The 24,167-nt window shown below is 27.9% G+C and overlaps 6 protein-coding genes across 8 annotated transcripts in view; 5 read left to right on the top strand and 1 right to left on the bottom strand.

Annotated features, from left to right (window-relative positions):
* The window catches only part of LOC132910520 (cyclin-dependent kinase 10), a 39,812-nt gene extending 31,226 nt beyond the window's left edge, over positions 1-8,586 (bottom strand). The window contains exons 1-6 of one of the 3 annotated variants that reach the window (XM_060966285.1): positions 8,419-8,585; positions 7,839-7,993; positions 7,151-7,751; positions 6,758-7,054; positions 6,419-6,552; positions 6,299-6,349 (exon numbers count right to left, since the gene is read on the bottom strand). In XM_060966285.1, the coding sequence (XP_060822268.1) occupies positions 6,314-6,349; positions 6,419-6,552; positions 6,758-7,054; positions 7,151-7,751; positions 7,839-7,993; positions 8,419-8,428 (1,233 nt within the window). In that variant the 5' untranslated portion in view covers positions 8,429-8,585 and the 3' untranslated portion in view covers positions 6,299-6,313. Of the gene's footprint in view, positions 1-6,170; positions 6,350-6,418; positions 6,553-6,651; positions 6,692-6,757; positions 7,055-7,150; positions 7,752-7,838; positions 7,994-8,418 lie in introns of those variants that run through there. The other 2 variants (XM_060966284.1, XM_060966286.1) reach the window with 2 other exon arrangements.
* On the top strand, positions 1,773-5,975 carry LOC132910529 (ejaculatory bulb-specific protein 3-like). Its single transcript, XM_060966301.1, has 2 exons — positions 1,773-2,362; positions 5,690-5,975. Exons 1-2 carry the CDS (start codon positions 2,179-2,181, stop codon positions 5,881-5,883), a joined length of 378 nt encoding a protein of 125 aa, XP_060822284.1. The 5' UTR covers positions 1,773-2,178; the 3' UTR covers positions 5,884-5,975.
* A 717-nt stretch (positions 8,587-9,303) lies between the features above and the next one.
* Positions 9,304-12,760, top strand: LOC132910777 (BTB/POZ domain-containing protein 9-like). Its single transcript, XM_060966748.1, has 10 exons — positions 9,304-10,350; positions 10,411-10,563; positions 10,624-10,813; positions 10,914-11,169; positions 11,229-11,361; positions 11,436-11,573; positions 11,641-11,771; positions 11,836-11,964; positions 12,038-12,227; positions 12,340-12,760. Exons 1-10 carry the CDS (start codon positions 10,021-10,023, stop codon positions 12,535-12,537), a joined length of 1,848 nt encoding a protein of 615 aa, XP_060822731.1. The 5' UTR covers positions 9,304-10,020; the 3' UTR covers positions 12,538-12,760.
* Positions 12,761-13,332: 572 nt separating this feature from the next.
* Positions 13,333-17,050, top strand: LOC132910645 (ankyrin repeat domain-containing protein 13C). The gene is made up of 9 exons (XM_060966455.1): positions 13,333-14,086; positions 14,193-14,234; positions 14,330-14,434; positions 14,583-14,714; positions 14,953-15,164; positions 15,258-15,389; positions 15,489-15,650; positions 15,711-16,111; positions 16,251-17,050. The coding sequence occupies exons 1-9, from the start codon at positions 13,963-13,965 to the stop codon at positions 16,264-16,266; spliced, it is 1,326 nt and encodes a 441-aa protein (XP_060822438.1). The 5' UTR covers positions 13,333-13,962; the 3' UTR covers positions 16,267-17,050.
* Positions 17,051-17,884: 834 nt separating this feature from the next.
* On the top strand, positions 17,885-19,138 carry LOC132910646 (thioredoxin reductase-like selenoprotein T homolog CG3887). The gene is made up of 4 exons (XM_060966456.1): positions 17,885-18,166; positions 18,311-18,440; positions 18,512-18,695; positions 18,779-19,138. Exons 1-4 carry the CDS (start codon positions 18,033-18,035, stop codon positions 18,889-18,891), a joined length of 561 nt encoding a protein of 186 aa, XP_060822439.1. The 5' UTR covers positions 17,885-18,032; the 3' UTR covers positions 18,892-19,138.
* Positions 19,139-20,775: 1,637 nt separating this feature from the next.
* Positions 20,776-23,896, top strand: LOC132910633 (PPP2R1A-PPP2R2A-interacting phosphatase regulator 1). Its single transcript, XM_060966431.1, has 5 exons — positions 20,776-21,683; positions 21,786-21,849; positions 22,058-22,458; positions 22,548-22,688; positions 22,802-23,896. The coding sequence occupies exons 1-5, from the start codon at positions 21,568-21,570 to the stop codon at positions 23,121-23,123; spliced, it is 1,044 nt and encodes a 347-aa protein (XP_060822414.1). The 5' UTR covers positions 20,776-21,567; the 3' UTR covers positions 23,124-23,896.
* The last annotated feature ends 271 nt before the right edge of the window (positions 23,897-24,167 follow it).

Here is a 24,167-nt window from a genome sequence, read left to right as displayed (position 1 = left end):
GAATTGTCATATATAAGAAGAAAAGAACAAAGTAAAATGTATTACATAAATTTCTATATTATGTACTTACCTACCGCGATATTAGAAATTTCGTATTTTCGACATCAGTACTTATCGATGAATTACGATGGATCATATACTATATATTATTATGCTATATATACCTTTCCTGATTTGTCTTTAAATTTTCGTACCAACTATCAATCGGCTATAGTCAATCGTAATTTATTAATAAATATACAAAATTTAGAAATACGAGATATTTAGTGGTCGTGACAGATATATAAGATATATCTTACTGAATGGCGCAAACCTTTCTCGTCTCTTTCCTAGATTTCTATCTTTCGATTTCGATCTTTCAAAAGTCAATATATCTTTGCAAAAATTTATAAGAAATTATATTATCGTTACAAGTACATGTTCTTACAGAACGATTCAAAGGGCCGATATATCGAGTAAACTTTAAAATCTATAACGCATCGTATTACGCATATATTGCTTCTTACAAACGATCGATAGACTTTTATAGCTTTTATATATGCCGATGATTATCTTGTTACACGTATATGCCTATCTTAGATGTATCTAAATAACGATGGTGAAATAATTGTTCGCCTATTTGATTAAAATGAAAAATGTATTTGCGTGAAACGAAGTCTAAGGGACAAAATAGAAAGTTTGTACTTATTATAATCGACGTATAGTCGGTTTACAATACAGTCGAATGATAAAGTGGGTTGAAGTTGCGATACGGTGTGCATTTTAATTAATCTGGTGATTGTAATGTCGAAATGAATATATTTCTGTACATGATATGAAGAGAATATTTTGTAAGTCATGGATCGACAGGTAATAGGAGATTCCACGAAGTAAATGTCAGGTAACGAATACATAATAATACATGATATATTCGATGTATATTTAAAAGAATTAATTACTTTCTAAACTTACATAATCGATGTCCTGAAATAAAATTTATTCTTAATCAAAAATCTCTATTTCCCAAAACACGTTGTAACTTTGTAAGAGATAAAACATAAAATTACACCAATCAATTAAATCGAACGATTTTATTACTTCAATAATTAGTATCTATCATTTGATTATGATTATGTAGATATCTATTCAATTTTCTAAAGGTTCTTTAACTGAGAAAGCTTATTCAATTTTTCATTTATTTATTTATTGTACGTATGTCGACATAAATTACATTAAATAAATAAATTATAAGATTTCCAAACGTAAACCTTGTTATAGCATCGTATTTTTATTGACGATCGTCCTTGGCAAGGTATGCAACGTAAATACTCGATGGTCATCCTCTAAACACGGCAAAGAATAATCTCTTCATTATTCTTGATAGCACGTTGTTCTCGCTGTGTTAACTACATAATTTCTAACACGCTGCTCAACATGTATTCTCAAACGTCAAACATTCTTCATTCCTCGTACATGGAGAGCATTTTATACAATTTTGGACAAACTAATTAGTAAAAAATTTTCTTTTAGAAGAAATTTATTGCATATTGATATTAACAAATTTATATAACAGATGGTTTTAATCAGGTGATCAAATTCAATTATCATCTATATTCACGACATTTCATAGAACAAACAACAGTCCAATAATATATACTTTAAAAATTTATTTAAATTTGTCTTCGTTCGTTTATCTAATTTCTCGGTAGATTTAACATCGATATATGAAATTAATTAGCTAAATTTGAAAAATTTAAACAGGTGGAAAGTATATGACTGTTTGAAGGACGATTAACTAGATATAAAGGATAAAATATATTTATTTTATTTATCGGTATAATTTTTTATATCCTGATGCTTGTATTCAATCGCTACTCTGTACAACGTATACGTACGTTTCATGGAGTATAAAATACTCGACTAACGCGTTTATCCACTCCCTCCAATGTCCTCTGTCTTCAGCTATATAATTCGACAACTTGCTTCAACTGTTACAAAGAGCGGTTTACTTTCCGCTGTATAGGGTAACTTTCAAAGAGACAAAGATAAGATTTGTTTTTAAATTACCATCTATTGCTTCGTTAAACGGAACGTAGTAAATTGTACATTTTTCTATTTTCATATCGCTTTCATTGGTATAATCATCATAGAGTTTTGCATTTTGAAATCGAAGCTGGAAGAACGTGCTTCAATTACAATATGAAGATTTATCTCTTATTATTTGCCTTGGTCGCAGTCGTTTGTGTAACAGCGGAAGATTATACCACCAAATATGACAATGTAGACGTCGACAGGATCCTGCAAAATGGTCGTATCCTCACCAATTACATTAAGTGCATGCTGGACGAAGGACCATGTACCAACGAGGGCAGAGAATTAAAAAGTAAGTACATACTCGGCATTATTTTCAGACTTCACCGCTAATTATTCAAATTTAATTTTTCATTTGTTACTTCTATCTAATGATATAGCTCCGTTATAGGTCATTCGACATTATACATTTAATTAATAATTTATTAATTTATTATACATGTAAAATACCTAATTCGTATAAATAATATATTGTTTCGAATTTTTCGATCGATTAACAAGAGTAAAACCAGTAGTATAATAGTTTATACTAAAATACAATTTATTTTAATATAAAAGTACTAAAATTAATTACATATTTGTGCTGCTCATATACTTTTCAAATAATATTGTGTATATGTATGTAAAGATATTATTTATATACATATCTATATTAAATTACTCGGAGAAATTATTTCTGTATTAAAATGTCAATGAATTTTAGTTCAGTTTACAACAAGTGAATTAGTAATACATTGTATTAATTTATGTAGATATTACTGTATAAAAATGTGAGAAACGAAGGAAATGACATTTCATAAATATTCTTTCTCTATTTGTTTTATCGTTATTAATATTTTTATATTTTAAATGCAATTATGTTAATGTTTTTACGTTAATAGCGTTAACATCGTAAAGCATAGGAAACGATGGAAAAACATTTATTTCCTAAAACGTGACTTTGAATATAATATACTCGTAATACACTGTAGGTATATATGTATAGCTCTTTGTTTTTAATGCTTTATTATTTTCTTTCTTTTTCGAACTTTTGCAACTCGTCGCTTTTAAAATAAGAAAACAGATGTAAATAGAAAACTACAGAATTTATAAATTTGTAAACAGACATATATATTTTTATAACTAACGAAGCAATTTTATTTAACTGCATAACCAAACGTCACATCGGTTTCTTTCCGAGGTTTCTACGTGCATCTGCTGCAACGATTACGACAGAGTTCAATTCACTCTCCCTCTCTTTATTACATAAGTTGCTTTGAACTTTCTCGTTTTGATTACATCGAACTCTCTTAAGTAACGTCTAAGTTATTATTATACATATGTACAGTATGTTCGGTTTAAATGTATACACGCTATTATGTTTATAATTACCTATTGAAAATACGGAAAAATATTTTTTAAGAATTATTTCATTTCACCAAGGTAACTTAGTGGAAGGTTTGAATTTTCTTTAGATTGTTATTTACAGAGACACGAATGTCAGCAAAGTTTTTTAACATGCACTATATATTTTTATTATTTTCATCTTTTTTATTAAACAACGTTAATATGTATATTTAAACAATAATTTATCGGATGTTTTCGTGAAAACATCATGCAAACGTTAAATTCGATTGTTATTTAGTCCTAGAGGAAACGAAAAGAGAAAAATTAAGAGCGAGGGCGAATTAAAGAGCGTTGAAATCTGAGGAAGATTTCAGGATAGGAATGAAGAGAAAAATTGTCGTGGAATATTTGAAGGAAAAGAAAATGAAAGAGAGGAAAATGTACCTAAAAAGAAATGGATTGAGACAAACAGGAGAGGATGGAACGACTAAAAGGGGTGAAAAAAAGACATAAGAAGAATGCGAAGAAAAGAGAATACGAAGGTTCAGCAATAAATGCAACATAACAAATTAGCACAGTTATACATACATATAAATAATCATGATTAGAATGTTAGGGCTAGCAGAGTATCTGAATGAAGAGAGAAGAGACGGAAGTCAACGACTAGTGATAAGGGCGAGGTGCAGAAATTTGGAAAAGTAAAATAAATATTGGGAAGAAAAGGACGGAATTGCGATTTGTCCGAGGACAAATTCCGGACTTTGAAACACTTGATGATGGATTATAGAGAAACAGAAAGAGAGATCAGGATAGAGAAAGCAGTGAGCGAAAGAAGGAATGGGAAAGTAGAGGAATAGTTAGATAAGTTGAAGGTAAAGCAAAAGAGAAAAGAGATGTAATTAAATTAAAAAAAATAAAAAAATAAAAAAAGAAAAACAAATATATATATAAGAAAGCGATAGTATAAAGTAATATAACTAAGAGAGAAAATAATTAAAAATATAGTTAGGTAATAGAGAATAAAAGAATGAAAATGAGAGACTCGAGCGAATGGGAAAAGCGAAAAGTTAAAATTTTTAAGATAAGGTTTAAGAATTTTAAATCAAGGATTTTGTACACCAAGCCCATTTTTCAGTCATGAGACTGAAAATAAAGAATATTGTTATATTAAGTTTCATTGATATCTCTTATTCGTAACACTTGATTCGTAAGATGAAGAACGATTTCTTTTCAGGCGACATAAATATTTATGTTATTGTACAATTTTTACTAAATTCGTAGCAGTATTTCGCATAAACTGTACAAGATGCAATTAATTACACTGTTACCCCAACTACAAATGTACGAATAAAAAAATGTAATTATTTTCCATCTTACAGATTACGCGTTATAAGAAACAAAATGTCCGAATTTCATATTTACGTCGAATTTTTCATAAAAGTATCCGATAAGTTATTATTCAAACGTTCTCGTTATACATACATATCATTGAAATCGTTTTGAAATGTGTAATAAAATGGCAATTACAATAATATGTATATAGTTCTAGTCTAAAAGCTTTCATTAATGTTGACATCTCTGAAATAACAATTTAGAAAAAAAATTCGGACATTCCATTAAGTTTCCTCTACGAAATTAAACAATTTCGACATAAAATACCTGATTTTTCAATAACTAGAGAAATAATAGTACATATACACATAAACTAGATATACTGTATACATATATTAAAATAACTTTTGTTCTAATAACTCCTTTTTTTTCATTGCAATCCATTTCTTTTAAGTTGAAATAATTATATTGAGTTGAGTATAAAAAGAACAATTTTGAGTGTTCCATTAAATTTGTGCTTTTTAGATAATGTTTATCTTAAAAATAATATTAAATAATACTATAGAAAGACAAAAAATTGTTGGAACTTATTTCATATTGTTCCTAAACAAACACAAGAGCAAAAATCCTTATCCTAACTTTTACCTATGCATATACAATTTTACAAAAATCATTATTATTTCTTTCTTGCTCTCTCTCTCTCTCTCTCTCTTTCCAATATGTAAATTTATATATATTATTGAGATTATTATGGTTTATTGTATAAACGATCAATTTCCGCATGAGAAATAATTATAAATAATTATATAATAAAAAGTTTTATACTATTTAATTGTCCTTAAAAAATTATAATATGTATTATTGTATTAAGACTTCGTAAAATAATTGTATAGAGTTTTTATAATTGAATTGGAAAAATGTATATTGTATGTAAAAATAATTTATTTGTTTATTGTTTCAGAAATTTTACCCGACGCTTTATCTACAGGTTGTAGTAAATGCAATGAAAAACAGAAATATACAGCGAACAAAGTAGTAAATTATCTGAGAACTAAAAGACCGAAGGATTGGGAACGACTTTCCACAAAGTATGATTCAAGTGGCGAATATAAAAAGCGTTACGAAAATGTATTACAACCTACCAAAAACAGTTGAATTTATATCTATAGATCTAAACAATAAATTTATGAGGAGATTTGTACAATAAAACTATAACTAAAGTAATAAAATAGCTTAATGTATACATACATAGATTGTTGATAATAATTTTGTTACTTCATGTTAGTGAGCTATGATATTTATTAAACACTTTGTCTTATATGTTGAATTCATGTCTGATCAAATATTTTTGTCGTACTATAAATATAATTAAGTATTTAAAGTAAAGAATGTGTGTTCATTTTCTTTTCACGAATACATGTTTTTTTTTTATATTTTTTGAGTATTTATTAATAAAGTTTATTTATTTCAAAGTCTATCTGTGAATGAATTCGTACATTGAGAATGAAGGATATAAATCGAAATGAAATATTTTTAAATCAGTAATGTCGAGATTTGTATTGCATTCGAAAAATAAGTATTTTCTTCATTCGACTCGCCTCTTCTTGACAAGTGAACCAAGCTAAAAAAAATATTAATTTCAGTTTTAAGATGTCTTTTCCAAACATGATGAAACACATAAAGGTCTTACAAGATCTGAAATTGCAGGTAAATTATTTGTTTGATCTGTAACATTTGTCTCTGGTTCTCTAGCCTCTTTTGGTGGAGCAGTTTTTTTCATATTTCTATGTTGTGGAAAAGTGGGCATAAGTTTGGGGTCACATGCTAAAAAAAGATTAAATTAAACGATAATTAACAATTTTAAAATATTATGATAATTAAAAACTTCTAAGTATTTCGATAATAATATACAAGATGGTTCACCAGATATTGCTACTTCAATTTACGTGACTGTTATTATTCACTGGAAGAAATGTATAGATAATAGTTCTGGTGGATCACGCTATATATATCGTTTTCTGTGACTTACGCAAAGGAGCTTCTTTGAAGTAGCTACTTTGTAGACATTCTTCTGCAGTGGCTCTCTTTTTTGGATCATACATGAATAAGAAATTTAATAATCTCAAACCAGCAGCACTTAACCATGGAAACCTTTGTTTCAAATTATTATATGGTTGCTGTTTTAATGTAAAGTTCTGTAGCGCTGGAAGTGTATTAAACTCAGGCCAAATTGCTTCACTTGGTGTGCCTAGCAAGTCAACAATTAGTTCTAATTGTGCAATTTCTGATCGTCCAGGCAATAAAGGCCGATGTCCAAGTAGTTCCCCTAATAAAAACATGTATATGCATAAGCGAAATTTAAATTATTATATTAAATCTTTAATGTTATATATAAATTAAGAAAAAAATGAAAATACTATACCTAAAATACAACCTGCAGCCCACATATCGACAGAAGTTGTTTGAGTTTTAGCTTGTAATAACAACTCTGGTGCTCTATACCATAATGTTACTACCCTAGGGGTCATTGGCTTTAAAGGTAAACCAAACCACCTAGCTAATCCAAAATCAGCAATTTTTACACATCCTTTGTCCGTCATAAGGAGATTTGAAACTTTCAAATCTCTATGTACAATAAAATTGTGATGTAGATAACGCAAACCCTTTAATACTTGTAAAACAATACATTTGACTTGACTTTCTGAAAATGGAGCTTGCATATTGTCCAATAAACTTGCTAAGTCTTGTTCACAATACTCCATAGCAAGAAATATGCTTTCTAAACTTCTCCCTACTACTACTTCTCTTAAATGTACAATATTTTCATGACGACAGGATAACAAAACAGATATTTCTCTTAAACCACTGACTGGAAGGCCATCTTTTTCATGTTCCATTCGTACCTTTTTCAAGGCTACAACTTTATCATTTTTAGTATCCCTTGCTCTATAAACAATTCCATAAGTGCCTTCCCCGATACGATTTAATTTTTCAAATTCAGACACAAATCTGCATTTACCTAACTATAAAAAGAGCAATAGAACATCATTTATTACATTGTAATGAATATAACTAAAGCTATAACAAAGATGGATAAACTATGTAGTTACAATATCTTGTTCTGGTATCTCCATTGGCTTGCCAGTCAAGAATGATGTTAATACTCCTCTTCTAGTTATTGGTGCTGATGGATCAGGACCAGATTCAGATGCTGTCTTTTTATCAGTATCATTATTTTCAACTGATTTTTTCTCCAATGTTTCGTCTGAAAAATTATTAAAATTACACATCTAATATTTATTTTCTAGTATCTATTAGTATCTCATGCCTATTAATATCATTTAAGGAACAGCTTAAAACATTGGAATACTTTGTACATTGTACTTTATAATATAGTAATAACTATTCTATAGGAAACACTTTTTAGAGTTGACAATTTAATTAATAAATTATACTTGAACTGGATCAAATTTAAGTTCCATTATTTGTTTATTTTTACCAATTTTTTATTTGAATTTAAAATTTAAGCAACATTATACCAATCTCAACGACAAAAATTATTAAAAAATACAATTAGTTTAATGTACAAATATCATATAATTTCAAATAATATGTAATAACAAAAAAATCGAATTACTTAACCTAGCATAATAATGTTTACATGTTGATTAGAATCAAATAAAATTGTACCTTTTGTCATTATGCAATATTCTCAAAAAGATATTTCCGCAACTATATTTATTTTTCTCTTTAACATTCGTGTTTTAAAAAGCGTAGATGCAAAAATTCTCAAATACTAACAATTAACTAACCGGGTAGTTTTCAATAAATCATTTGCACCATTGGAAATATAAAAGATAGATTCGACAATCCACAGATATTAAGATATTAAAGAACTACTATCATACGCTACCTTGCGTTACATCTTGCAAAACACGATACTTTAAAAGTTAATGTTTATATTATTGGAAGTATGTAAATAGTAATAAAGTTTATTAGATATTATATATATATAATTATTTCATTAAAATATATATTAATAATATATAATAATATTTCATATATTATATCATATATAATATATAATATAATATAATTATAATTCCAATGTTTATAATAATATTGAGTTTTTGATTATCTTATGATAAATTTGCAGATTTTGTAATCCTTTTGAAAGAATATTGCGTTTTAATAATAAATAAAGTCATAAATATTGTTAGTACGTTTTCTCTTTTATAACTTGGATTCTATGCACTTTATCCTCGCACATGATGCACTGCAAAATATTTCCATTATCAACAATCCGAGAACGGAATGAAACCGCTAGGAAAATTCTTGATTGATAAAGCGGAACCTAATCCAGTATTGGATCACAGAAAGAAATTTTTCAAACTTAAGAAGAAAAGCTTGAGCAAAGAGCTTAACAAAAAATTTTTCAACTTACTAATTTTTTGTATCTGGAATAATTACAGTCCCGAGCAAATTATCTTCTAATAAAAGTAATCTTTACAATTCAAGTAGCTGCTTTCAATTTTTCGCGCATTTTGTCAACAGTTAGGACGGTCATGGCGGTGCTTCATGAGCATTTGTGATAACCTTTAATACCGTTAAAATATGTAACACATATATCATATGTGTAATTTATGTTATTGTTTAAGTAGTTTTAAACATATTAAATTTGTAATTTTGCTTATGGTATTCATATTTTACGTATTGCATTGCCTTCAGACCACAATGCTTCCACAATGCAATATTGCATATTGCATTTCAACGTTTGTCTATCTTCAGTATCTATAAGTCTATGATATTTATGTTGTGATCAATAGATACCATTGTTAAAAAATAGATAGTACAAAATTAAATGTAAAATATAATATAATGGGATGTGACTTTATTTTTACGTTATAATGATTTCTCTAAGATTTATTTAAATTTATAGAAGTTGTTTATCCATAGAGAAAAAAGTTAAATGCGCAATTTAAACGCAAAATCGTAGTATACATACTTCAAGCATGTAAATACAATTAAAGATTAAAAATTAACCTTAAATTTAAATTAAAAGTTAACCTTACTTTTACTGTTTAATGATTATAAAATTTCTGTAAAATTGATTCTACTTTTTGTTTCTTGCTTAATGTGAATACATGAATATCGAGAGAAGTATTATGCTATCAACGTATCTCGATGTTTACGGGGCATTGTATTTATCAGTAAAAAAAAACTTTTAAAAAAGAAAAATAATTAGGGAAGAAGAAATTGCAATTTTGTATTTAAAAGATCAAAACCTAAAAAATGAGTTCTCATCATGAATTAAATATATCAGTAGAACATCCAATTTCTGGTGACATAAATCATATTAACACACTTTCTGAGGATATTGGTGCTCTCTATCTCTCAGATGATTATTCAGATGTAACTTTAATTGTTGGTGGACAAAGATTTAATAGCCACAAAATCATTTTAGCTGCACGTAGCCAATATTTCAGAGCTCTTTTGTTTGGAGGTTTAAAAGAATCCACACAACATGAAATTGAGTTAAAAGATGCTAATTTGACTGGGTTTAAAGGCCTACTTGAGTATATATATACAGGACGAATGTCTCTTACAGACCGACGTGAAGAGGTATTAATTGTCACTTATTTTCATTATCATTTTTAATCAACAAATTATTATTGTTTTTAGGTTGTGTTAGATATTCTTGGATTAGCACATCTTTATGGATTTTCAGAATTGGAAGCTTCTATATCAGATTATCTTAGAGAAATATTAAATATAAAAAATGTCTGCCTCATATTTGGTGCAGCACTTCTTTATCGACTAGAATTTCTTACCAAGGTATTGATACCATATCTAAAAATACATTTGAAAATATCCACTGAAAATAATCTATTCTAGGTTTGTCATGAATACATGGATGAACATGCATGTGAAGTAATTCAACATGAAAGCTTTTTGCAATTAAGTGCTGATGCTTTGAATGAACTTGTCTCAAGAGATTCCTTTTATGCACCAGAGATTGATATCTTCTTAGCTGTACGAGCATGGGTAAATGCAAATCCTGATGCAGATGGCAAAACTGTTTTAGGTAAATATAAAAGCATTAAAAATAAAAAATCTGTTTTAAATATATTTTCAAAATAATTTCTATATAATACATTATTCAATTGATTAGACAAATTTTGCAGATAAGGTACGATTAAACTTAGTTTCAATCACGGATCTTTTAAATGTTGTTCGCCCAACTGGATTAATTTCTCCGGAAGCAATCTTAGATGCAATAGCTGCAAGAACGCAAACACGTGATTCAGATCTTAATTATCGTGGTCGACTACTTATTGATGTAAATGTTGCTCATCCTATACATGGTGCTCAAGTCCTACAGGGTGAAATGCGTAGCTATCTTTTAGATGGCGATACAAATAATTATGATATGGAACGAGGGTAAATTGATAAATTCATTTTCCAAATTATTCATTTAAATAATACTGTTCTTTTATTAGGTATACCAGACACACTATTACTGAATCACGAGAACATGGTATTTTAGTCAAGTTAGGAACTCAATGCATCATCAACCATGTAAAAATGTTGCTTTGGGATAAAGATATGCGTTCATATTCTTACTATTTAGAAGTGAGAAAAATAAATTAAGTACTAATTTTCATGTTTAATTCTTCATAATATAATTATTTCTTACTGTTTTGTAGGTATCCATGGATCAAAAAAATTGGGTTCGAGTTATTGATTATACAGAATACTTTTGTCGTAGTTGGCAATACTTGTACTTTGAACCAAGAATAGTTCTTTATATTCGTATTGTTGGGACAAATAATACCGTAAACAAAGTAAAATCGTTATTAAAATTACATGGAATGTTTTTCTATTGTATAATTATAACTTTTATTTTTAAAGGTTTTTCATCTTGTAAGTTTTGAAGCATATTATACAAATCATACAGAAAAGCTCTATAATGGTTTTGTTATTCCAACACGAAATGTTGCTACTATGGATCAAAGTGCAACTGTTACAGAAGGTGTTTGTAGGTATGTAAGTTATTGTGTATAAATGTATTTCATTCCTTCTTTATAATAAATTGTTTAAATATAGATCTCGAAATGCTCTCTTAAATGGTGATACATCAAATTATGATTGGGATAGTGGTTACACATGTCATCAAGTTGGATCTGGTTCTATTTTAGTACAACTTGGGCAACCGTACATTATAGATTCTATGCGGTATATATTGTTATATTACCTATAACAAATAAGAAAATATGAAATTTTCTAATCAATATTTATTTACATATAGATTATTACTTTGGGATTGCGATGATCGTTCGTATTCTTATTATATAGAGGTATCCGGTAATTCTTGGAGTTGGGTTCTAGTTGGTGATAAAACCAGAGAAGCTTGTCGTTCGTGGCAAACAATACACTTTGAACCTGCTCGTCCTGTCGTTTTTATACGTATTGTTGGAACACACAATACAGCAAATGAGGTAATGATTGCATGTTCATTTCGAGTAGTGACGTTAGAGGGCAACGAAACTATTTGTAATTAAACACATTTTATACATATCCAAAAATTATCCAAAACATTTTGCTTTTTAGGTTTTTCACTGTGTTCATTTTGAATGCCCTGCTCAAACAAATGATAAAGTTGTAAGTAAATCATTGATGCACAAAGAAAAGCAATTAAAAACTCACGATTCTATGATTTGGTCAGTATCACTACCCCCAGAAACAGCTACAGAAGCAGTTAATATTGATCAAGAAGAAATAAATTCTACCGATAGCAATATTTTTTAAGACATTAACCATTTGGGAACAAATCATTATGCAAAATTTCATTAATAGTTCAAAAATTATGAACTAAGTATTGTTCTTTCGTTTTTTGATTTGAACTTCCTATATATTAAAGGTTTAAGTGCTTGTATAGTATAGAGATATAAGTATCATATAATGATATATAATTGTAAAAATAATTGTAAAATAAATTTTTTAATTAAAGTAAATTTTTAATTTAGTCAAATGAGTCTTAATTCATTCCTATATGACTAAAGAAAAGAAGAAAACTGGAAATCGTTTGGTAATGCTTATTAAAATTTATTTAAAGTATTTAATAATGTAATAAAAGTTTATTGATTAGAAATAGATTGAAAATAACCTAAACGTATTTTAATAGTTACTAATTTACAATAATATAATGATACATATACATATATATTTTCATAAAATTAATAGATAAAAGCAGAAAATTGATGGATATATACAAACATTAGAACTTATTTTTATGTAATTTTTAACTTATTTAAATATTTGAATTATATAATTAAAACATGTGTATATTCGATTAATATCGTATTAAAATTTTGAAAATGTCCCTAGCAACTTCATCTTTGTTACTTGATTGTATAATTTTTATATAATATAATATAAATTGTAATAAGTTTACTATAAAGAAATATACGATCTCATAATTCTCAAAGTTGTCAATTTTCCAGATTTAATTTATATTTATGTTTTAATTATATTTTCGTCAACATAAGATGTTTTCATTGATGCATTAACACATAACCAGATACATACATATATGTACATGCATTACAATGTATAAACTGTATTAGAGTGTGTAAGTAAATACCATCTTAATGTGGTGATATTAATGCAGTGTATTTGTACCACTTAGGATAAGTAATATTAAAATAAATTGCAATTTGATAAAATTCATTTTGATAACAAACACTTTGTAATTGTATTATAAGGGAGATGTTAAATGAGGTGACCAACCTATTTACTTTGATTATAAAAACGACCACCTAGCGCAAATACGAATAACACAGGACAAATAAAAACAGCGGCAAAAATAATAACATCGGTCAAACAACGATAATATAACGCGATTTAAAAGTTCTTTATAAGTATATGAATATCCTAGGCGTGATATCATGAAAGAGGACATATAAAAGTATCGATGTTTAAATGTAAACTTGAAACGTATTCAATCAAATATAAAGTTCATTCATTGATTTTATTAATTATTAAACGTATAATGTCAAATAGTGAACTTTTAATCATGAATAATTTTCATGTAATGAAAGTTTTGATATGATTATTCAATATAACGTGCCATATTTTGGAAATGGAATACAAGGAAATTATTATTATACCAAGAGAGATTCGATTAGATAAAGAAAAGAATCATTGTTATTTTGGCTATCATTTTCTCAACAAATGGCCATGGCTGAGAATTTGGAAAATGAAAAATATCCTTTACACAAATGCATATTTCAAGGGGACGTTAAAGCTTTAAGTTCTTTAATTAGAACTTATAATATCGCTGAAAAAGATACACAAGGTTAACACAAACATTATAAATTTAATAATCTTGTTAACAATATATCTGTTGATAATTGATTTTACTTAAGTATATATCATAAAAGCAATTCATTTTCTTTCAATAGGAAATACTCCTTTACATTTAGCTGTCATGTTAGGAAGAAAAGGTAGGAATATATATTTCAAATATACATTAATATACATAAATAATTATTTAATATACATTATTGATATATATGTAAAGTTTCAAATAAAATTTTAGAATCAATTCAATTGTTACTTGCACACGGGGCACCTGTAAAAGTAAAGAACTTAGCTGGGTGGAGTCCACTTGCAGAGGCAATCAGTTATGGAGATAGACAAACCAGTTAGTAAAAATAATAGCAGGCTACTTATTAGAAAGAAATAATTTTAATATCAGTTATATATATATATATATATATATATATAATGTATATATATGTATATATATGTATGTGTGTGTATATATTACACTACCATCACTACCATTACAGTATCATCACTTGTGAGAAAATTAAACCAACAAGCTAGAGAGCAAATGGAAGAAAGAAGGCCGAATTTACTTGCAACATTACGCCAAATGGGAGACTTCTATATGGAATTAAAATGGGATTTTCAAAGTTGGGGTATTTAATGTTATGTTTGAATTATAATTAAGTTGCAGATGCTTGCATGCAAATTCATATTTTTATGTACACTGAAGAAATAGGATTTATATGTATATTACAATAAGAATACTTTACTTTTTGGATGTGTTGTATATTTTTGCATATTCTTTCATATTTGAATTTCCCATAAATGCATAAACGTTTGCAATCAATTTATAATAATTGTAATAATCTACAAATATCTGTAATTTTTCAGTGCCGCTTGTTTCTCGTGTACTTCCTTCTGATGTTTGTAAAATACATAAAAGGGGAGCATCTATCAGAATGGACACTACTTTAGTAGATTTCAATGATATGAGATGGGAAAGAGGTGACATATCATTTATTTTTAATGGTGATAAAAAGCCAAGTAAATCATTGGCAGTACTTGATAATCTGGCTAAACGTTATCAAACAGTGAGATATGAGGTCAAATTGCTTTTTATTAATTAATATCTGCAACTGAATATCTTTCATTATGAGTTGTAATAATGAATTTATTATCACTGATTCATTTTTTAGGAAACAGAATTGGAAATACAAGATGAAGTCGATATTCTTATGTCAAGTGATATCATGGCAGCACAAATGTCTACAAAAGGTATTACACTTTCAAAAGCTCAGACAGGCTGGATATTTCGTGAAGATAAAAGGGTAAGGCCAGCATTGTTGGTTTTGCCTATGATACTTCTCCTCCTTCTCCTGCTCTTTTCTTAAAATTTTTTTGAGATATATCTCAAATATTTAATAAAGGAGATGGTAGGGCCTTTCCACGCGGAATTTTACCAAATTGACGGAATGGTTTTGGAAAGTAAGAAACGACGAGAACATTTAAGCGAGGAAGACTTACAAAAAAATAAGGCTATTATGGAATCATTAACAAAAGGAAGTTCACAAGGATTTGCTAATGAGAAGGTAAACAAAGTAGCAGAATTTTCTTTCTCTACTTAAATATGCTCATTTATCAACTTTTAGCCTCAAGTTAGAAGAGCTTCTTTAAATCCACCACCAGAATCAAATATTACTTGGGAAGAATATATTATGGCTCCGCCCGGTCGATCTCCACTTCTTGGAAGAAATCTTGTTTACAAGGAAAGCAGTAAATCATTTAAAGCAACAGTTGCTATGAGTCCAGATTTTCCACTGACTGTCGATATGTTACTCAATGTTTTGGAAGTAATAGCGCCATTCAAACATTTTAGTAAATTGCGAGAATTTGTTCTAATGAAATTACCACCTGGTTTCCCTGTAAAAATTGATATACCTATTTTACCTACGGTGACAGCAAAAATCACTTTTCAAGAATTTGCCTTTCGGAATGATATAGATCCCAAGTTATTTAAGATACCACCAGATTACCTTGAAGATCCTATGAGGTAAATTTAAAAACTTGTTATAGTTTTTAATTATAGTTATAATTAATAATTTTAGTTATATTATTTAATTAAATAGTGTTTTTAAACTATTTCATTCTTTTCCGAAATGTTTACTTATAAATTTTATAAATTTCATTAGATTTCCAGATTTATGACAGCTTCGCGCGTTGGAGATAACTCAAGTCAATTATCATATTAAAAATGAAGCCTTTTTTTCTCCAAAAAACTATTTGAAGAGAATTATTTGGCTTTCAAACAAAAATTTTATCAAACATATTGCTGCCAGAATGGCCTCCTAAAAAGTTACAAACTACTTTTTACAAAGAAATTGTTCTTTTGAATATGAAATATAACAAATAGCAAGTATTTTTGTTGATAAAACTACATAATAAGTTTGAGGGTTGGTATACTTTATTTACAAAATTGTATACTAAATTTAATATATGGAAACAACTAAATAAACTTATGCACATTAAAACTAAGAGATACATTGTACACTATGAAGTGCATAAAAATAACTCTTATCCATCTTGCTTTTTCTCAGCTCCAATTTTGAATTTTTCTTTTCCACGTTTAGTAATTAATACTTAAAAGAATATTTTGCAGTTTGCAGTATTTATTTAAAGAGGCAATTCTTATCTTTCTGTTAGAGGGAGTATTATTAATTAGCAAAAACTATTGAAGAGGAGTATTATAAATAAATATTTTCTAAATATAAAGGCCAAATGGTGCATCCGATTTTACTGTATTATATTGACTTTATCATTTCCATAGTCTTTGAAAAATAGCGAAGCGGTTTATTAAGGTTACTTTAAATGTGACATCCTGCACATACCTAACATTTTGCTAGTAATCTAGCATTGTAATACATACTATATGATTCATGTATGTGTGTGTTTAGTTCAAAAATTTTTAAATAAAGATTATAGCAAATCATAATGTTGTATACATTATTTTAGTTTTGAATTACTTTCATTAAAAATAATTGTATCAAATCTAATTTGTAATATGTCACTAGATAACAGAAATAAGAAGTAAGTCGAAGAAGGTAATTTAGAAGGTAAGAAGGAAATTGAGAATATATATATTTTCAAGAAATCCAAGTTTGAAAACTTGGTAAATATACATATATATGAATTTGTCCAATCCCAGACAGACAAGAGTAGATCACTTCGACAAAAGGTTACTCTAGGTATGAAAATTAATTGAAGATATAGAATAAAGTTTTTTTTATTTAAGGCCTTGTTTTTGAGAAAACTGAGTTATTCTTGGTTTTCGTTTTATTTTGCGCTATAAACTCAACTGTGATTTCAATTTCATAATGAATTTATGATCACAATGTACATGTATAGATTATTGAATAATAAATTACAAAAATCGTAAGAATACATATGTATGGTCCTAATACAATTATATGTATTGGAAATCACCAAATAAATTAATTTATTCGTGAATCTATTATCAAAAATTATTTTATTTTCACTCTGCCTTGAAATCTAATGTATTGATATGGGTACGTTATATATAGATATATTGTAAATAAAACTAATAAAAGTAATTTTGATAGAAAGTAAATAAATATTTTCAATTCTATTATAAAGCCAAAGATTGTGAATAAATATTTTCAATTCTATTATAAAGCCAAAGTCAAAGAAATACAAAATAATGTTTAAATTAAGTTTATAACAGTATTATTTTAATCAAGCGAATTCAATGGATCTGATAAAATTGTATAGATAGTTATGTTTTACTCGATTCGGTTCAACTCGGTTCGATTCGGAATTGCACTGCTTGACAGCAGATAGTGACTAATCGGTGTAGACAGGTGTAGAAGAGTATTAGTTGGTGTCTTTTAAAAGACAAAAATATAGTTGTTCCGATAAAAATTTAAACTATTGATGAGTTTTCAATGACTTAAAGAATGCTGCGTCGTATGAAATTAATTTTGTGTTTCTGCGTTATTTTATGCGCATTAGACAATAAAGCTGATGACAGTCAAGTTTCATTAACCAAACTTGGTACAAAAACGGGACCGACGTTAAAATTCTTCTATTGGTGAGTTTTATAAATTTAATTGTAAAAAAGCAATAATTTTACTTTTTTTATTCGATATATTTTGACATATATAATTTTGATGATTTATTTATACGTTTATAATTTCATCAATGGGCTAGTAATTTTTATCTTTTCTGCTTTCAGTTATTCATGTGGATATAGAAAAGTTTTTGACGATTATGTCAATATTCTTATGCAAAAGTATCCAGAATTACAAATTGTTGGAGAAAATTATATTCCCTCTCATAATAAGATGCTCATTGCTAAATTATTGGTAATTATATTTTGTTTTTATAACACATAATATCTGTTTATTAATATGCTATGTTTCCTATTTTTATTTAGAGTTTTGCAAAAGTTTCACTGATAATTTTAATACTAAGTGGGCTTGATTTAGGACAACCACCAACATCACTGTGGCAATGGTGTCTAGATAATCGGTTTTATTCCTGTATAATGATATTTTTTATTTTTAATGCCATAGAAGGACATTTCATATCATCAGGAGCTTTTGAAATACATTTTAATGGTAAACAATTTTACTATGAATTATAATAAATATAACTATACAGTATCTATAAATATGTATCTAAGTTATTCATTATGTTCTAGATGTTCCAGTGTGGTCTAAACTGGAAACTGGTAGAATACCACAACCATTAGAACTATTTCAAATAATAGATAATCATTTAAACATGCGATATGCAGATATAGATATAGAATAGATTAATTTTAATAAGAAATCCAATGTGGCATTTTTTTATTTGTACCAAATGTTAAGTAACTGTGGTTATGGAACTTTCATTGCTGCAACTCTATAATTGTTAAGAACAATTACCATCGTTCGCGTACCTTATATATGTATTTTCTTATATATAGCTTGCTATCTCAGTTTAGATGAGACAGTATATTTAAAACAGATAGAGTTTGCATGAGGGAAGCAGAAATAAAACCTTATAATATTGCTCAAAACCATTTTTCATTTTCCATCTTAATTTAGAAATTAGGGAAAGAAATACGCGATATTACTTAATTATAACGGGCATAAAAATAAATGTTCAGTACCTTAAAGTACATATTAATTGAAAGATATTTGACCCTTTCGTCACGATGGGTACTAGCCATCATCAATGCGCCTCTACGAGCGGACCGGCGTGCCGCTAAGTGCCACTATACGAGCGTTTCGCGTCTTTTGTTCTCCCAACGTGTTCGTTTAAAATCTTAGAGGATTTCGTTGAAACAACAGAGTACTTGAGGATATATTGGATAAAGGGAATATTGTTGAGACCTGTTTCTGTATTTTAAAAATAAATCCTACAATAAATCTTCACTTTGAGTTGTTCATTGAAAATTATATAACAATGATAGAATATAATTTCGAATATTGAATATAATTTAATTATTTTATGTTATTTATATTTATTAATTTAATTATATTATGTGTATATATATATATATACATCGTCGCCGTGGACGAGGATAGTGATGGCGGATATAGGTGGCACCCGTCGTGAAAGAGTTAAAATTTTTATTTGAAAATATACAAAATTCATTCGCTCTCATTAATATTTTGAAACTATTATCTACTAATCGTTACTGTTTTTAACATTAATTCTATACTCTGTTATATCACAGACAGGATTTTTTAAACTTAAGATAATAGACTTTAATAATTGAATATAAAATATGTAGAAAATAAATAAATGTTCCCGTTTTCATAAATAATACTAAATTTTTAATTATGAAACTTATATTTTTGTAAGAAATTGATTTTTAAAATTATAAGAGTTGAAAATATAATAAAACAAATATATATGAATATAAATGTTATTTTTTTAATTATCACAATTTTTTATGTAGATAGATACAAAAAATAAGTGATTGTATTACAGATTATATTATATTACAGAATATTACAATATATTATATATATTACAGAATATGTCGTTAATTTATTACCCTGTTATATTTATAACATTTTAAAAGAATATGAACTTATTTTCTGCGGTGTATCTTCCGATATCTATTTTTGAGCCATAATAAATAAAACTATTGATAATTATACGACATGGTAAATAATTTTATAATTATAATTATATAATTCAACAAATATTGTATAATTACTTATATCTATTATGTAGACATTATATCGGTAAATAAGTTTCTAGATTGTATATTTTTGAAAAAAGCTATTTCATTATAGAAATTAGAAAAGTTATTTTAAGGTATTTAAAATAATATAATTGACATATGTTTATAATAGATGTACTATTATATATATAAAATAAAATATATCTTATAAAAGATATTTGAACTAACACAATATATAAATTTTAAGCAGTTGTCTCCCTTTTTCTATTGAAAACACCACCATTAAACATCCTTTTGTTTTATACGCACCAACTGCATATATTCATAATGACGAGAAAATTATCTGCTTAAAATTCGATTGTATATACAATCATTATTCCATTCCAGAAACGTATAGCATTATATTCAAATTATTTCTTTCTTATTTGTAGTAAACATTTTAAATTGATTCAGTGCACAAGTATTATTGAAAATACTTAAATGTTGCGCCTTTTAGAAGAGAGAGAGAGAGAAACTATGATTTTAGAAAAGGATCATTAAAGATAGCATAATTCTCTTCCCTTTTTCCTCTTGCTAATAATTTATATAGTAGTTAGTTTTATAATTCGATCATGTACACTTAGGCTTGTAAATTTAACGGAAGCTCACGGCTACCAGCAAATTCAGTGTGCTTCCCAATCATGAAAGATTTTTTCTAAGGAAGCAAAAGGATCATAGCCAGATCTGACATACGCGTGCTTCATGTTAAGAAACGATAGGTGTTCGACGGTCAGTCGAAGAAATCACAATTTAATTGTAGTTAGTGATATCGTTGAAGAATTAGGGGTTACGAAATTAAATCAACTTATAATTTGTAACTTGGTTTCTGCACGGTGGTTCAAGTAGGAACTAAACATCAAAAATATTGGAATTTGTCTATGTACCTTGCTATTTCGTACTTTTGCTATGTACACTTTCAATTTGACAAAGCCTACGTTTTTATAGTGTTCTTATTTTATTTTACAAAGCGAAAAATCGATTATAAATATTTTGCGTTAACCGCGCAACAAAAAGTAAAACGAAAATCGGAGCGGCAGTGTTTAAATGAGAGCTCAAATGCGGCATCTTCTTAGTTCTTGTACTAAAAGACATAATTTACTACAATTGAAATATCGAATAGCAACAGCAGGAGAAAGCGCAATATACGTTTATTTTGTGCCAAGAATTATTTATTGATTTACTTAGTGAATTAGATTGTTGCACATCTTCAATGTACTTCGAGTCCTTGACAAGTGTCTCTAGACAGATGTATCAAGAAATAGTTGGTCTGGATGATCATGGATGTTGACTACACAGTAATTAGTTTGAAACGGTCTAGCAGTGCACCCATGATCAATAAGATCACTGCAACAATGTCTGTAACATCACCTTCCGCTTCGGCGCCAAGGTATTTTGTATTAAGCTAATCAATGTAATCTAAGTGCTAAATTTAACTATAATCAGTTAATCAAATTATACAATCGCAAAATAATAATTTAATTGCTTGCAGGGATGTCCCATCAAATTTTAACATATTTTCAAATTCACCTCGTACACGACGCTTCAGCACTAGTGTAAGAATAAATCTTGTATATGTGCAATGTCCATGTTTATTATGTATTATTTTAAAATTACAAGAAAACGATTATTTAAAATTAAATATAAATGTAGTGATCATAGAGTAATTAGCTTTATTAGTAAGAAAATAATTTGCTGACTATAGTTTTGTGATACTTTATACCACTGACTCTGTTTTTAATGATAAAATAATTGTTATTTTAGAGTCCTGGAACTGTTCCTAGGCTAACACCACGTGTAAGTCAATTGAGACAAGAAGAATGCATTGATGTTGCTGGTCGTGAAGCAGCACATGAAAAAGAAATACACAGTGCCATGCAGATCTCTCAATCATGGGAAGACCTCACCATAGAAGCAGAAGGATTGTCTTTTAAAGATTCAGAATCAGCTTCATTGCAATTTAAGATAGAATCACAACCAATTGCTAAACGAATTCTTGATCCCTTGAGTATCAATTTATCTGTAAGTGGTTCAACTACATATTCTTCACCATCACCAACAAGAACTGGTTTTGGTCAAAGACATTGCTATTCGCCTGGTGTTCATGCAGCTACATGGAAAAATAATCTATCACCTAGCCCTACTAGAAAAGCTTTTGCTACAAGGTTATTTTTTGTTATGTGTATTATACTTCTGTATAATAAGGTATAGTTTATTAATATGGTCTTATCAATTAACAATTTTGTATCTGAAGACGGAGCCTAAGTCCTATTGCGATACGACCGAGTTGTTTGGCATCAGTTAAAAGAAAATTTGAATTAGATGATTCTGGAATGGATCGGTTACAACCTCCTGCAAAACGTACTTCTGGTTTGCTAACTTCTGCTGCATCTAGGTAATTTTATTACTTAAAATAAAAAAAATATATGTAATAGATAAATATATAATATATAATAGATTAATGCTATAAAGTCATTAGTATATGCAATGCTTTATCTTTCAACATAGGTTGGATGTGGCAATATCTAGTCTACATCCTGGAACTATTAGTTCAGTTGGAACCCCAGAGTCTTGTTCCAGTCTTGACTCTCTTGGTTGTTCTTTTCGACCTGTGCATAGTCCATCGCCTGGTCCAGGTGCTCCTTCAATTGTTAATGACGATCCATCTTCATCTTCGTCGTTTTCGTCTTCGTCTTCATCTTCTTCGTCTTCCTCGTCTTCTTCCATTACCTCTTCTTCTACCACTACTTCAGCAGAAAGATTGAGTGTACAGGTCAAAACTTTTAAAGAAATACAGCACAAACAAATTACACGAGAAAATAATGGATAAAGGGAAGCATTCAAAAACATTTTAAAAGAGAAACATGTATCATTGCGACGACAAACTTATTCTTGTAAGTAGTAAAAGATGATCATTAGAGCGATGAATTTTATATATTAAATTTATCTATAGATCATTTTTTTACATTTAATGCCTATCTACATTCTGGTCATATCTATTTATTAATTTTCGTATTGTGCAAACTGTTTAAATGTGTATTAGTTGCATCACAAATGATGCTTTCATTCTTGTTAAGATGCTTATTAATATTGTCAAATAAGGTTGAAGCAATGAGATGCATATACATACATGTAATATGAACGCAGTTCTAAGACCAAAGCGAATTATTTAGGAAAATGCGTGCTTCCTACCTTTAAGACTGAATTCTGCGTTTTCTAAATACATCGAATATAAAAGTTCTCCTTTGCTTAGGAAGGGTACATATACATATGTGACGTTGGCTATTTTAATTTTATATGATAATTAAGCATACATAATTTCAGTTGTGACCTTTTTTGTCAGTGACAATCCCGCCAATGTATCCTTTGTGCGATCCTTCTTTTCAAAATAAGTAGACAAATAAGCGTAAGTATGGTGTACATCGATTTATTAATTCGCGCATTAATAGTATTATTGATTCTATGAATCTCCAATCCTGTATAGTGTGTAAATAAACTATCTGTAGTATGTACTTTTATTCAATGTATACAATATTTCTGAAAATTAATAATGTACAAGACAAAACAGTACTTTTTGGACAAATAAATGCGAAAGATAAAATACTTCTCTGCTTTTCTCGAAATAATATAAAATTTATTAATTTATTTAAAAAATATACGAATAACAAATAAATATAATGAGTGTTTCCTTAAAATTATTTATAATAATAATTTGTAACCGATTATTCGTGAAAAATAGTTAAACAGAAAAATTTAAATATTACATCGAGGTTATTGTACATAAAAATAAAAGTAATATTTTTTATTTATATTTATAATATATCACTTTTTGAGAAATGTTAAAACAGAAAATAAATATTTGCATATATCGCAT

Source organism: Bombus pascuorum, chromosome 9 (assembly GCF_905332965.1).
Source record: "Bombus pascuorum chromosome 9, iyBomPasc1.1, whole genome shotgun sequence".
Taxonomy (NCBI): domain Eukaryota; kingdom Metazoa; phylum Arthropoda; class Insecta; order Hymenoptera; family Apidae; genus Bombus; species Bombus pascuorum.
Note: the sequence above shows the minus strand (reverse complement) of the source record. Positions and strands in the feature narration are given on the sequence as shown.